General features: G+C 45.2%; 1 protein-coding gene across 1 annotated transcript; it reads right to left on the bottom strand.

Annotated features, from left to right (window-relative positions):
- Positions 1–8,320: 8,320 nt before the first annotated feature.
- LOC105047815 (G-type lectin S-receptor-like serine/threonine-protein kinase SD2-5) lies at positions 8,321–11,752 on the bottom strand. Its single transcript, XM_010926894.4, has 2 exons — positions 11,461–11,752; positions 8,321–11,347 (listed from the first exon to the last, which is right to left on the bottom strand). The coding sequence occupies exon 2, from the start codon at positions 10,973–10,975 to the stop codon at positions 8,486–8,488; it is 2,490 nt and encodes an 829-aa protein (XP_010925196.1). The 5' UTR covers positions 10,976–11,347; positions 11,461–11,752; the 3' UTR covers positions 8,321–8,485.
- Positions 11,753–15,807: the final 4,055 nt, after the last annotated feature.

Here is a 15,807-nt window from a genome sequence, read left to right as displayed (position 1 = left end):
GCTCCGTCCGGACTCCTACGGGAGCCAGACTTCGTAACTGACTCCAGCTGCAGGAAGACCCCGCCCGGGCTCCTACGGGAGCCGGGCTCCTTCCCCGACTCCGACTGCAGGAAGACTCCGCCCGGACTCCTACGGGAGCCGGGCTCCGTCACCAACTTCAACCGCTGGTAAGCTCCGTCCGGACTCCTACGGGAGCCGGACTTCGCACCCGACTTCAACTGCTGGTAAGCTCCGTCCGGACTCCTACGGGAGCCAGACTTCGCACCTGACTCCAGCTGCAGGAAGACCCCGCCCGGGCTCCTACGGGAGCCGGGCTCCATCTCCGACTCCGACTGCAGGAAGACTCCGCCCGAACTACTACGGGAGCCGGGCTCCGTCACCAACTTCAACCGCTGGTAAGCTCCGTCCGGACTCCTACGGGAGCCGGACTTCGCACCCGACTTCAACTGTAGGAAGACTCCTCCCGGACCCCTACGGGAGCCGGGCTCCGTCACCGACTTCAACTGCTGGTAAGCTCCATCCGGACTCCTACGGGAGCCAGACTTCGCACCTGACTCCAACTGCAGGAAGACCCCGCTCGGGCTCATACCGGAGCCGGGCTCCGTCCCCGACTCCAACTGCAGGAAGACACCGCCCGGACTCCTACGGGAGCCGGGCTCCATCACCAACTTCAACCGCTGGTAAGCTCCGTCCGGACTCCAACGGGAGCCGGACTTCGCACCCGACTTCAACTGCAGGAAGACTCCTCCCGAACTCCTACGGGAGCCGGGCTCCGTCACCGACTTCAACTGCTGGTAAGCTCCGTCCGGACTCCTACGGGAGCCGGACTTCCCACCTGACTCCAGCTGCAGGAAGACCCCGCCCGGGCTCCGACGGGAGCCGGGCTCCGTCCCCGACTCCGACTGCAGGAAGACTTCGCCCGGACTCCTACGGGAGCCGGGCTCCGTCACCAACTTCAACCGCTGGTAAGCTCCGTCCGGACTCCTACGGGAGTCGGACTTCGCACCCGACTTCAACTGCAGGAAGACTCCTCCCGGACTCCTAGGGGAGCCGGGCTCCGTCACCGACTTCAACTGCTGGTAAGCTCCGTCCGGACTCCTACGGGAGCCGGACTTCGCACCTGACTCCAGCTGCAGGAAGACCCCGCCCGGGCTCCTACGGGAGCCGGGCTCCGTCCCCGACTCCGACTGCAGGAAGACTCTGCCCGGACTCCTACGGGAGCCGGGCTCCGTCACCAATTTCAACCGCTGGTAAGCTCCGTCCGGACTCCTACGGGAGCCGGACTTCGCACCCGACTTCAACTGCTGGTAAGCTCCGTCCGGACTCCTACGGGAGCCGGACTTCGCACCTGACTCCAGCTGCAGGAAGATCCCGCCCGGGCTCCTACGGGAGCCGGGCTCCGTCCCTGACTCCGACTGCAGGAAAACTCCGCCCGGACTGCTACGGGAGCCGGGCTCCGTCACCAACTTCAACCGCTTGTAAGATCCGTCCAGACTCCTACGGGAGCTAGACTTCGCACCCGACTTCAACTGTAGGAAGACTCCTCCCGGACCCCTACGGGAGCCGGGCTCCGTCACCGACTTCAACTGCTGGTAAGCTCCGTTCGGACTCCTACGGGAGCCGGACTTCGCACCTGACTCCAGCTGCAGGAAGACCCCGCCCGGGCTCCTACGGGAGCCGGGCTCCGTCCCCGACTCCAACTGCAGGAAGACTCCACCCGGACTCCTACGGGAGCCGGGCTCCGTCACCAACTTCAACCGCTGGTAAGCTCCGTCCGGACTCCTACGAAAATCGGACTTCGCACCCGACTTCAACTGCAGGAAGACTCCTCCCAGACTCCTACGAGAGCCGGGCTCCGTCACCGACTTCAACTGCTGGTAAGCTCCGTCCGGACTCCTACGGGAGTCGGACTTCGCACCTGACTCCAGCTGCAGGAAGACCCCGCCCGGTCTCCTACGGGAGCCGGGCTCCGTCCCTGACTCCGACTGCAGGAAGACTCCGCACGGACTCCTACGGGAGCCGGGCTCCGTCACCAACTTCAACCGCTGGTAAGCTCCGTCCGGACTCCTACGGGAGCCGGACTTCGCACCCGACTTCAACTGCAGGAAGACTCCTCCTGGACCCCTACGGGAGCCAGGCTCCGTCACCGACTTCAACTGCTGGTAAGCTCCATCCGGACTCCTACGGGAGCCGGACTTCGCACCTGACTCCAGCTGCAGGAAGACCCCGCCCGGGCTCCTACGGGAGCCGGGCTCCATCCCCGACTCCAACTGCAGGAAGACTACGCCCGGACTCCTACGGGAGCCGGGCTCCGTCACCAACTTCAACCGCTGGTAAGCTCCGTCCGGACTCCTACGAGAGCCGGACTTCGCACCCGACTTCAACTGCAGGAAGACTCCTCCCGGACTCCTACGGGAGCCGGGCTCCATCACCGACTTCAACTGCTGGTAAGCTCCGTCCGGACTCCTACGGGAGCCAGACATCGCACCTGACTCCAGCTGTAGGAAGACCCCGCCCGGGCTCCTACTAAAGCCGGGCTCCATCCCCGACTCCGACTGCAGGAAGACTCCGCCCGGACTCCTATGGGAGCCGGGCTCCGTCACCAACTTCAACCGCTGGTAAGCTCCGTCCGGACTCCTACGGGAGCCGGACTTCGCACCCGACATCAACTGCAGGAAGACTCCTCCCGGACTCCTACGGGAGCCGGGCTCCGTCACCGACTTCAACTGCTGGTAAGCTCCGTCCGGACTCCTACGGGAGCCGGACTTCGCACCTGACTCCAGCTGCAGGAAGACCCCGCCCGGGCTCCTACGGGAGCCGGGCTCCGTCCCCGACTCCGACTGCAGGAAGACTCCGCCCAGACTCCTACGGGAGCCGGGCTCCGTCACCAACTTCAACCGCAGGTAAGCTCCGTCCGGACTCCTACGGGAGCCGGACTTCGCACCCGACTTCTACTACAGGAAGACTCCTCCCAGACTCCTACGGGAGTCGGGCTCCGTCACCGACTTCAACTGCTGGTAAGCTCCGTCCGGACTCCTACGGGAGCCGGACTTCGCACCTGACTCCAGCTGCAGGAAGACCCCGCCCGGGCTCCTACAGGAGCTGGGCTCCATCCCCGACTCCAACTGCAGGAAGACTCCGCCCAGACTCCTACGGGAGCCGGGCTCCGTCACCAACTTTAACCGCTGGTAAGCTCCATCCGGACTCCTACGGGAGCCGGACTTCGCACCCGACTTCAACTGCAGGAAGACTCCTCCCGGACTCCTACGGGAGTCGGGCTCCATCACCGACTTCAACTGCTGGTAAGCTCCGTTCGGACTTCTACGGGAGCCGGACTTCGCACCTGACTCCAGCTGCAGGAAGACCCCGCCCGGGCTCCTACGGGAGCCGGGCTCCGTCCCTGACTCCAACTGCAAGAAGACTCCGTCCGGACTCCTACGGGAGCCAGGCTCCGTCACCAACTTCAACTGCTGCTAAGCTCCGTCCGGACTCCTACGGGAGCCGGACTTCGCCCCTGACTTCAATTGCAGGAAGACTTCTCCCGGACTCCTACGGGAGCCGGGCTCCGTCACCGACTTCAACTGCTGGTAAGCTCCGTCCGGACTCCTACGGGAGCCGGACTTCAAACCTGACTCCAGCTGCAGGAAGACCCCGCCCGGGCTCCGTCCCTGACTCCGACTGCAGGAAGACTCTGCCCGAACTCCTACGGGAGCCAGGCTCCGTCACCAACTTCATCCGCTGGTAAGCTCCGTCCGGACTCCTACGGGAGCCGGACTTCACACCTGACTTTAATTGCAGGAAGACTTCTTTCGGACTCCTACGGGAGCCGGGCTCCGTCACTGACTTCAACTGCTGGTAAGCTCCGTCCGGACTCCTACGGGAGCCGGACTTCACACCTGACTCCGGCTGCAGGAAGACCCCGCTCGGGCTCCTACGGGAGCCGGGCTCCGTCCCCGACTCCGACTGCAGGGAGACTCCGCCCGGACTCCTACGAGAGCCGGGCTCCGTCACCGACTTCAACTGCTGGTAAGCTCCGTCCGGACTCCTACGGGAGCCGGACTTCGCACCTGACTTTAATTGCAGGAAGACTCCTCCCGGGCTCCTACGGGAGCCGGGCCTCATCCTCGATTTCAGCTGCCGGTGAGCTCCGTCCAGACCCCCACGGGAGTCGGACTCCACCCCCGGCTGTGACTGAAGGAAGACTCCATCCGAACTCTTGCGAAAGCCGGATTCCGAGCTCCTCTTGGATAGATGGCTAACTACCTCTCTCCGCCAGACACTCCAGCCGGACTTCAGCCGGCAGACCTTCGCCCCCTGGCGCGCTGCAGTAACGGCCGCGATTTTGCTCCATTCCCTGCGGCAGATTCCATGCGGCTCCATCACCCCACGACCCTGCTCCACCTCCTACGACGGATTCCACGCGGCTCCATCACTCCCTGGCAGGCCGTAATAATGGCCACGACCCTGCTCCACTTCCTGTGACAGATACCGCGTGATTCTTCTATCCTCTGGCAAGTCGCGACAACGAACGCCGCTCCGCTTCTCGTGGCAGACTCCACGTGGCACGCCCTGGTAATAGCCACGGGTCCACCCCACTACTCTCCGCAACAAATTTTTTCTGACCATGGGCGGCCCACTACCAGACGGTTACAGACGTCACCATCAGTTTGTTGCCCCCTCCGCCTATAAAAGAGAAAACCCCAGATACGTTATTCCATAAGCTCTCATTTTTACCTAGAAACTCTGCTAAAATTTTCGTTCGAGCACTCCATTCTTGTTGAGGCAGAGAACTAACTTGAGCGTCGGAGGGTCTTGCCGGAGCAACCCCACCTCCGGTTTAGACTTCTTTTGCAGGTCCCGACGGTGACCGCAACTCCCTCAACTCCAGCTTCTCCGGCGTAAGCGGATTTTTGCACCAACAATTCTGAACATCCTAAAACTGAAGTAAACCAACTTCTTCACGATATTTATGTTTTATATGATGATAAGATTCGTGATCTAGTGCTTCTCATTCACAAACCTCCGTCTCTTCTTCTAGTACTTCTCGTTCATCATCGATTTTTTCATTCATTGCACATAGGAGACATACACATGCTTCTTCAAGTTCATCTTCATCTTTAAGTAGTAAACTTGAATTTTATTTACAAAATGATCTTCAATCTACATATGATGAAAATCAAATTAAAAATCTTGATGTGTTAGCATGGTAAAAAAGTATTAAAAATTAATATTCTGTAATGTCCGTCATTATACATGATATCTTAGCTGTGTCGATGTCCATAGTAGCATTAAAATCTACTTTTAGTATAGGTCGATGAGTTCAAGATGAAAAAAGAAGTAGAATGACCGACGAAACAATTAAAATGCTGCTCTACTTCAAAGATTGATTGAAAGATGAGACGAGACTTCAAGATAAAGATAGACATAATACAACATCCGATGACGACGACGATACAAACATTACTGACGATCAGTAAGATTTTTAATTATTAATTTTTTATATTTATAACTTTTTAGATTTATTTTTTAATTATTGAGGTGAGTCACCTCAATTTCTTCTCTCTTCCTCATTGTATTCAGGTTTAGCCCTCCTCCCTCTCTTGTACCATCTTGATTGTTATTAATAAACCGATAAGGGTCCATGCCAAACCCCCCACCATTACAAGATGATTTTTTATTTTTATAAAAAAAAATTACATATCTATTTTTAATTTTACTCCTTAACTCTCTTATAATTTATAAAAAAATTATATTTTTTAAATTCAAAAAAAAAGCTCGGCCAGGTCGGGCTTGGATCGGGCCAGGACCGTACTGGGCCATGCCGTGCCTGGCCCGCAAGCTGTGCTAGCCCAGGCCCTTATGGGCTGTACCAAATCTAGGTCACGGGCCGCAAACCCGCAGCCCAGCCCAATCCGATCCCTTCTAATGAGCCGTGCCTGACACAGCCCGTTACTGTAGCTAAGGGGCCATGCCTGACATGGCCTGTTTTATGCATAGGCATGGCCCATTTTATGTCAGGCCGAACCGTGTAATGGGCGGCCCGGCTCATTGCCCATGTCTACTTTTTTAATAGGAAACATCCACGATTCGGTCCGGCTCGTTGCCCATATCTACCTTTTAATAGGAAACATCTATTTCTCAAGATGCTAAAGACGATAGTAAAACTTTACATATGAACCTGTTATTTCCAATAAGTATGAACGAATGACAAGCTAGCTTTCTTAGTTTTCATAAGGAGTTCCAATAAGACCAACCAGGTCCAACTATCTCAGTCCTTTTACAGATCATCATCAATAACTTCTTCATGACACAGTCCAACTACTGTTAAAGACTGTTGGAAAGCTTGCTTACTTCCCAAGCTATGATTGTAATGAATTTCTAGAAATAAAATTCTAGAAATATGTCCAATCAGATTTGATGCTGACAACTGCTAATTTAACTTCATAACTAGCAATTTGTTAAAATAAGGACAATGGACATCCTAGGACCCTCTTATTGCTTCTATCTGGACTTTGAACAATCTTTGACTTTAAACTGACATTAAAAAAAATCTGGATACACGTTAATATGGAAATTTCAGAGCATGCTTTTCTCATGATACAATCCATATGCTGATGGATTATTATAATCCATGTCTTCAAAATCACTTTACAATTAAATCTTGTAATGTTTAAATTTTCATGGCCCAACTCTCTCCTAATGATTTGACTTGTGTGATTTCTCATATATAACTTAAAATTACTGATGCTTGTATTTACTCTGAAGCAAGGTTCCCTATCCAAATGTTGGGTACCATATAGGTACGTACATTACCAGGTTGGTATCATCTAGTATACAATTGGTATACTATAGTACACAACCCATATCGAGACAGCTCCGAACCCTTTTTCTTTTCATCACAATATCATCTAAAACAGGTACATACTTCGGTTTTGCACAGCACTGAGCAATACAATATAGTTCAGCTCAGGTTGGGTTGGTATGGATCACTTCAGGGTCTGCATCACCCTGAATTGCGTTTTTGTAGTTACTCCAATGTGGTGTGGGTCGGTACACAAGTGGTTCGGGATGGTATGGTGGACATTATTTTTAAATACTGCAACTCAATTTTTTCCTATATATGTGTATGAATTTAGGTGGTGTTTGGCTGGAGTAAAAGACCTGAATAAGGCCTTATGCAGGCCAACTGCTATTTACATATAGACTTGAATAGGCTATGCTCGGTCAAACCATTTTATGCCCTTTTTTGGGCACAGACTACTCTTTGTCAATCTTGACACAGGCTTATGCTCATTCTTTATGTCCATGTCACTCTTTTGAATTGTACCTCTGATATTAATTTATATTATCTATTAGATCATATGAACAGAATAATACGATAATTAATATATTATATAATGTATTACAATCATATCATATTATTATTTTCATTCTTCTCTAATAAAGTATTATAATATTAAAATAATATTTCTATATTTAAAATATGATATCTAAATATATCATAGTATTAATAATATTAGTATAACAATAAATATTTCTATAATATTGGTATATGTGTTATTAAAAATTTAACAGTACTATAATATAATGGTATACTATAAATTTCATTGATATAATAATATTAACATTGGTATAAATTACTATATTTCTATGATAATAATATCATGTTTAATATTTTCTATTAATTATTATAGATTCTTGATATTTACATTATAACATAAAGTTTTATAATATATTATAACATAATTTATATTATTTTATAAAATATTATTCTAAAATAACATCATAATATTATTATTCTTTATTAGTATTGTAATACAAAATGTCCCCATATAATATATATCATATAAAACATAATATCATATAAAGTACGCTGTAACATAATAAGGGTAGTTTAGTCACTTAAAAAATGAAAAATTATTTCAATTTTAGCTCATTCCAAAAATTTTGACAACCTAATGGCATGGTTTTCCTTATTCCCATTTTCCTTGAGCTCTACAAACACTACCTTAAGAATTAGGTGCAACCTTACATTAATACATACTTGACGAATGATGCCATGGTCTTTTGCACAAAATGCATCTTATCTTGCTCAAGAGCCTACCTTGAAAATTTGAATAAATATGCATAATTTTGCTGCATGGGGATGCCAGGCCAGAAGCGTGAAGTTGAAGAAGTTATAAAGGAGAAGCATGAAGAAAGTCATATTGCTTTGTTGAATGCAAGAAGTTACGAAAGTTGAAGAGGACGAATCCTCTAGGTCCCTCAACAAAATGACTTCTAGCAATTGATGCATATGCACACCACAGTGAGAACCTCATAATAAAAATCTATTTTCATTAATCAAGACTTCAAATTATTAACTCTATGATTCACTATTCTTTTGACATACATACATCATATGAACAAATGATTTAAAATAGAAAAAAAAATCTAGAAAAAGCTGGCACCAGTCTACTGAACCTCAGCAAGGTATAAACTTTAGTTACCTTGGCCCAGAGAGGCGAACAGCTGAAAGAAATGCATCACTGTTGCAGTCTGATGGTCCTGAAGATGTGCCTTCTTCACTTGTCGACTTGAACACATTAGCATAAAGCCGAAAGCCCATCTGGGAGGAAATTGGAGGTTGAGGGACATCTAACAGGCCTTCAAGCATTTGAACAACTTTTGTCATCGATGGTCTCAAAGACAAGTCCTCTTGGATGCACCATAGAGCAACCTTAATTGCTGTCTCCACTCTCTGGTCCCTGTCATTAACTTTTAGCTTGGCATCAAAAACTTCCTTCAGCTTGCCCTCCTCCATTTTTTTGAAAGCATATGAAGGAAAATGAGCTTTCTCAGAACTCTCTCCTGGATCAAAATTCTTTCTCCCACCAATGATCTCAAGCAAGACCATTCCAAAGCTATAAACATCGCTTTTTTCTGATATCGCATAGTTTGTGATCCATTCTGGTGCAAGGTACCCCCTAGTGCCTCTAAGCGTTGTGAAAACATGGCTCTGTTCTCTGGTCATAAGTTTTGCAAGCCCAAAATCTGATACCTTGGCAACATAATTCTCATCGAGAAGCACATTTTCAGGCTTAATGTCACAATGAATTATCTTTGAATCACAATCCTCATGGAGGTAGGCCAACCCCTTGGCCGTGCCCAAAGCAATATTGTACCTCTTATCCCAGTCCAGCTGACATCCTTCATCATTATTCTGGAAGATCCATCTATCCAGTGACCCTTTCGCCATGTATTCATATGCAAGAAGCCGGTGCATACCCTCTGCACAGAAACCTCGGAGCCTGACCAGATGGAAATGGTGGATACTGCCAATTATGGCCACTTCAGAGCGGAACTCTTTCCTTCCCTGACCTATGCCCTCCAATTTCTTCACCGCGACTTGAGAACCATCCGGAAGCTTTCCCTGATAGACAGAGCCAAAGCCCCCTTGCCCAAGCTTAATAGAGAAATTATCTGTAGCTTCTTGAAGCTCTCTGTAACTGAAACGGACTGGCATTCCAGTTATACTCTCCAAGAAATTATCTTCCTCTGAGGAACCTTGTGATGGTTCAGGTAATCTCTTTCTCTGATGAATTCTTATGGCAAAATAAATGAGAACTGCTATCACAGCTGCCGTCCCAAGACAGATAATGACAACAATTGTGGAATGCTTCCTGCCACTGCTCCCACCACCCTCCTGCTCTGGACTTGGACTGTCACCTCCATCACCTGCGACCTTGACGAACGATACAAAACCAGTCACGTTGCCGACTGACTGCCGCAGGCTGCCTATCTGATTAAACAGAAAGCAGTCACCCGAACCAGAATCATAGAACAACGCGACGCACGAGCAGTTACCCATGCATTCATCTTTGCATCCTGTCAGATCTGACCTAGCATTAGGTGAGATAAAACGAGTGGCAAAATACACAACCCCATCATCGAGCTTTGCTAGCGTGAATGCAGTTTCTGAGCTACAAGGAGAGATGATGTCGGGATTGCAGTTGGAGGCCGGGTTAAGGATGGAAGGGCACTGGCACCGGCTGCCACTATCACAAATATAATACGGACCGCAAGGTTCAGGTGTATCACACGAACGTTGGGGTATCTTTGTCGATGGAGTGCCCGATCCTTCATGGTCCAGGCTGTAGAATGAAATGAATCCATCTTCACCCAGCACAGCAGCCCATGTGCCGTTGGCATTGACGCTGTCCGAAGCAATGACGAACTGCCACAGCAGAGACCGCTTTCGATCATAGAAATTCCATGAATTCGAAATGAGGGTTGCGGAATATATGTCACCGCCTATCTTGTTGATGACTTTCCTGTTCTCCTGCCGCAACGACCAGTATGGCTGCGGTGGTCGAAAATCTGCATACAGGATCATGTCCCCCGAGTAAATACGGAGACGATAGCTAAGGTTGTTGCTGTTGGGCTTGCTCACCAGCGTCATGCCGTCAGCAAAGCTCTGACCGGACAGGAGGGTGTCCGTCGGATGACTGAAACTCTGCCACAAAGGCGGCGCCGAAATAACGCTGCCGAGCACCACCAGGTTCCCGGAATCCTGCAGCAGCATGGAGGTGGCTCCTTTGCCGGATGTGTTGGTGGACCAGATGGTGGTGCCGCCAGATTCGAGATACGCATTCCCATCTTTATCGAAGACAAAGTTGTCGGAGGAGGTGACAGGCGAATCTCGATTGGCAGTCCACACGATGGTGGAGCTGCCCTGGTGGATCACCGCCAGAAGAAAGGACGTGGTGTCCTGCGAGCTATAAGTGGTGAAGCCGAATGCGAAATTGGAGCCGTTGGAGAGCAAGAAGAGCCCATCGTGGTCGATCCAATTCATCTCGGAGCCCTCAAATCCGGGTGCTATCCGACGACTCTGAGTGCTGCAGCTGCAAGATTTCAAAAGCAGGGCGATGGCCGACCAAATGACGATGACCATAGAACGGAAGAGGACAGGTGGTAGTTGGATCTCCATGCTCATCCCCAGACCTGTTGATTCGAGTGATGACGGAGGGAAACAGGTAAACGGGCAGTCACCGTCGCAAAGTAGACGAGTAATTTCGCAGGGGAAAAAAGAGCTCCCCCTCCTCGTGTGAAAATGAGGGAAGGAACAATCTAAAGTAAGTCGTCGGACGGAGCCTACTCCTGCTCCCCCCCTCCTCCTCAAGCCGAGGCAGGTGACCGCAACAGGCCTGGAAGGGGTTTCTTCTTTCCAAATCAAGATCTTCTAAGCTATTATACACATACTTCTATAATTCTTTAGATGTACAGCAGGATGCGGCCGATGAGGCCATTCATCCGATGGAACAGCTATCCCAACTCCCAACACAGGTCTTCGTACTGCAAGATGCTACTGCTAGCAGGAATACAGAGAGAAGAGGGAAAAAGAAAGAAAATGATTAGCTTGCAATACAGAGAAGAGGAGGCAAAAAAATAGAGGAAAAAAAAAAGGAAAGACCGGCTCACCTTCGCCCTTGTCGATCTTCTTGGAGGGGCCTGAAGCATGGAGGGTGTTAGACTCTCGCCATAGGTCCCCCTCTCCCAACTCTCCAGTTTAGTGCAATAGGCGAAGCGATTTATGGTATGGGCGAGAGAGGGAGAGAGAGGAGAAGGGACCAGGAGGCGCAGGTGATGAGCGAAGGGGAAGAATAGAGATGAGAGTGCGCAGATTGGGGTTTTTTCTTCTTTCCTGGGGGACTGGGGCTCTGATATGGCCTATGGTGGTGCGATGCAATTAATTAGTACGGAGTAGTTGAGGGCAGGGGAGGTTGGAGGGGAAGAGTAGTCGTGGGGGAGTAAATTGGGTGGGCCAAACGACCCGGGGCGCGGGGCAGTGGCAAGTGGATATCGGTGCATTAATTGCCACGCTGACCCTGCCTGGCTGGTGTGATTCGTGAACATCGTGTGGACGAAAGAGCACTCATGGCCGGGGGCGGCATCATTTTCGCGAAATAGCCTTTAGTCATGGGAGCGCGTGATACGCTTGGCTATATATATATATATATATATATATATATATATGAATGTATGTACGTATGTATGTATATGTATGTATGTATGTATGTATGTATATATCTATGTAGGTATGTATATGTGTATATATATATGTACGTATGTATGTTTGTATACAAACATACATATACATACATACATACATACATATATATATATACATACATACATACAAACATACATACATATATACATACAAACATACGTATATATAGATACATACAAACATATATAGATACATACATACATACATACATACATACATACATATATATATATATATATATATATATATATATATATATATATATATATGTATGTATGTATGTATGTGTATACACATACATACATATATATATATATATATATATATATATATATATATATATATATATGTATGTGTACATACACATACATACATATATATATATATATATATATATATATATATATATATATATATATATATATATATATATATGTATATATATATATATGTATGTACGTATGTATGTATGTATGTATGTATGTATCTATGTTTGTTGATGTTGGCACCTACGATTCCCATGTATGCGCTATATGGTTTTAGGCGAGGCTTTTGGGTGAAGCGTCTCACACACACCAGGCCTGGTTGCTCCATCGATGGCTTCCTCCATATATAGATGCCTACATGTGAATTGTAGGTATGTTCAATTCACATGCATGTGCCTACAATTTGTATATAGACGCTACTTGCTTCTAAATGATGTGCTCGAACGTCCGTCAAGTCTGACTGCACCATCGATGGCCTCCGTCGCCCAGCCGGTAGCCTCCTCTACATGTAGGCGCCTCCATGCGATGAAGAGAGGAGGCATCTGAAGGCGCTTTCATGAATTCTTCCAGCTTCCTTCATAAATCTTTATAGTTTTTTTTGTCAATCTCTCTGATTTTAGACTTAAATTTTATTGATTTATTAACCTTGTTCCGTGAATGACGGAGGAAGAAGAGGATGCGGATCCTCTATTTCGTGGATATTAGAAGAAATATTCATGAAGGCTAAAGGCACTCATACACAACTTTGAAAGCTGTCCGAAATCCATCATGGTGATATATGATAGCAGTTTGTATAATAAAGTATCGATAAACAAAAACTTTCTAAGATAAACACCACAGACCTCATAAAAAAATTTATTAGGATCACAACGCGGGCTCTTCGAGTCAGATCATAATTCAGACTTTTACATAAAATCAAAACTAGAAATAATAAAAGCAAATTTCTTGTCGATAAACAAAAGTTTTTTAAGATAAATACAAATTCGGAGTTCAAAAGTTGAGTGATCTAATAGCCTATCCAGGATAAAACACGAAAAAGGATGATAACTAAATCCTACCCAAATAAATATAAACTATATGAAAAAATTAAATAAAATATAAATATTTATATAGATTGAATGTATATATCATCAAATGAAAAATAATTTGGAGTTTCGAGCCCATTATAAAATATAAAACATTATAACGATGGCGTACCAAGCACTGCACAGAAGGAAAACAATAAACAAAATAACAGTAGAAAGCTCCTTCTAATATTTTACCATGACAGCAGAAAGTTCTTTTCTAATATTTTGCCATATTCTATGCTGATATGTTGATATTGTAGCTGAGTTTCAGCCTCCGAAACTTGACGATCAAAAAATTTTCGAGCACAATTGGCTCACGATTAAGTCGGCAAGGGCAGTTTCAAATTTGCTGAAAGTTCTACCAGAAGGTCTATGTCTGGTGTCAAGTCCTACATGTTCTGAAAATATGAGAACTATAAATTTTTAAGCAATTACAGAACTCCTAAAAAATACCGACTATCCTCCGATGCCTCAACGAGATTTGCTTTTCCGACGCACTGACTATCCATCATCCCAAGCACAGGAGTGGTGTAAGAAGCGGACCTAGGGGGGTCTTTGAGAACCCAAGAGCGGCAAACGTATCATCATTAAGAGACGGCACGGTCCAACCATCCTAGATGAGCTAGTACTCTACAAAAGCATCCAAGAGATCGTCATCGAAGCCATGCCCTCTCCAAACATGAAACAGAAGAAATCCCTTGAAGCTGTCGGTATGAGCTCTTTTGAAGTAAAAATGATAATTTTCAATACCTCTCAAACCAATACGGAGCTTGCAAGATGGCTCCACCTCAAATGATGAGCGACGGCCTCGGCTGAGAAGTTGAGCGCTGCCATGCTACCACCCGCAAAGATATTGCCCCACTCCATCATCGCATGATGGAGAGAGGGAAAGGAGCCTGTATAAAAAGAGTAGCATCCCACTCCTATTAAGTCACGGGCTGTCCTTTAACCACTCCTATAAAGTCACAGGTGCCTTTCTTTTTGAAGACATGCAGGCGTATAGTGAATTCATGGGGTCAGAAGTGCAGACATTTCTTAAAAAATGCGTGCACATCTAAAGGTGAATCAAAAATTTTTTAAGATAAATACTAACTTATGGTTCAAAATTGAGTGATCATACGTCCATCCATGATAAACAAGGATAAACATTAAGTCCTGCGAAAATAAACACAAGCTAGTAGAGGATAAACACAAATTGAAATAATAAATAAAAATTATGAATAATAAACACAAACTCTGTATCGAGAAATAGAAACTATGAATAATAAATATGATAAATAAAAATTTTTTAAGATAAATACAAACTCACAATTCAAAAATTAAGTGATCCTAAGGTCTATCCACGATAAACAATAAGAGAGAAAATAAATACTAAGTCCTATGGATATAAATGATAAATACAAACTTTAAATAATAAACAGAAATTATGAATAATAAATATAAATTTTATGTAAATACATAAAAATTATAAATAATAAACATAAACTTTATATCGATAAATAAAAATTTTTCAAGATAAACACAAACTCATGGTTCAAAATTGAGTGATCCTAGATCCACCTACGATAAATAACAAGGATAAATATTAAGTCCTACGGAAATAAATACAAACTATCAGATGATAAATATAAAGTTCAAATAATAAATAAAAATTATGAATAATAAACATAAATTTTATGCTAATAAATAATTTTTTTAAGATAAACACAAATTTATGGTTCAAAAGTTAAGTGATCTTAAGGTCCACCCACGATAAACAATAAAAGAGAGGATAAACACTAGGTCCTATGGACATAAACACAAATTATCAAGGATAAATATAAACTCTAAATAATAAATAAAAATTATGAATAATAAATACAAACTCTGTACCGATAAACAAGAACTGCGAGTTTATGTTTATCTTAGAATATATTTATTATTCATAATTTTTATTTATTATTCATAATTTTTATTTATCCATATAGACTTTATATTTATTATTTATAGTTTCTATTTATTATTCTATGTTCATCCTCTTGGTTTGTGTTTATTTTCGACACAGAGTTTGTGAATATTATCGATATAAACTTTTTATTTATTATTCATAATTTTTATTTATTATTCAAAATTTATGATTATCCTTCGATAGTTTGTGTTTATTTTTTCAAGACTTATTTTATTCTTGTTTATCTTGAAAAATTTTAAACACAGAATTTATATTTATTATTCATAATTTTTATTTATTATTCATAGTTTTTGTTTATCTACAGAGATTTTATGTTTATTATTCGTAGTTTCTGTTTATTATTCAGAGTTTGTGTTTATCTTTCTGATTTATATTTATTTTTGATTCAAACTTTATATTTATTATTTATTATTTAAAGTTTATACTTATCTTTCGATAGTTTGTGTTTATTTTTTAGAACTTATTATTTATTCT

Source organism: Elaeis guineensis, chromosome 7 (assembly GCF_000442705.2).
Source record: "Elaeis guineensis isolate ETL-2024a chromosome 7, EG11, whole genome shotgun sequence".
NCBI lineage: Eukaryota > Viridiplantae > Streptophyta > Magnoliopsida > Arecales > Arecaceae > Elaeis > Elaeis guineensis.
This window is presented reverse-complemented; position numbering and strand designations above follow the sequence as displayed.

What these genes read in the sequence shown, in the direction of transcription:
- LOC105047815 (XM_010926894.4), bottom strand. Translation starts at nt 10,975, where the DNA reads ATGAGCATGGAGATCCAACTACCACCTGTCCTCTTCCGTTCTATGGTC.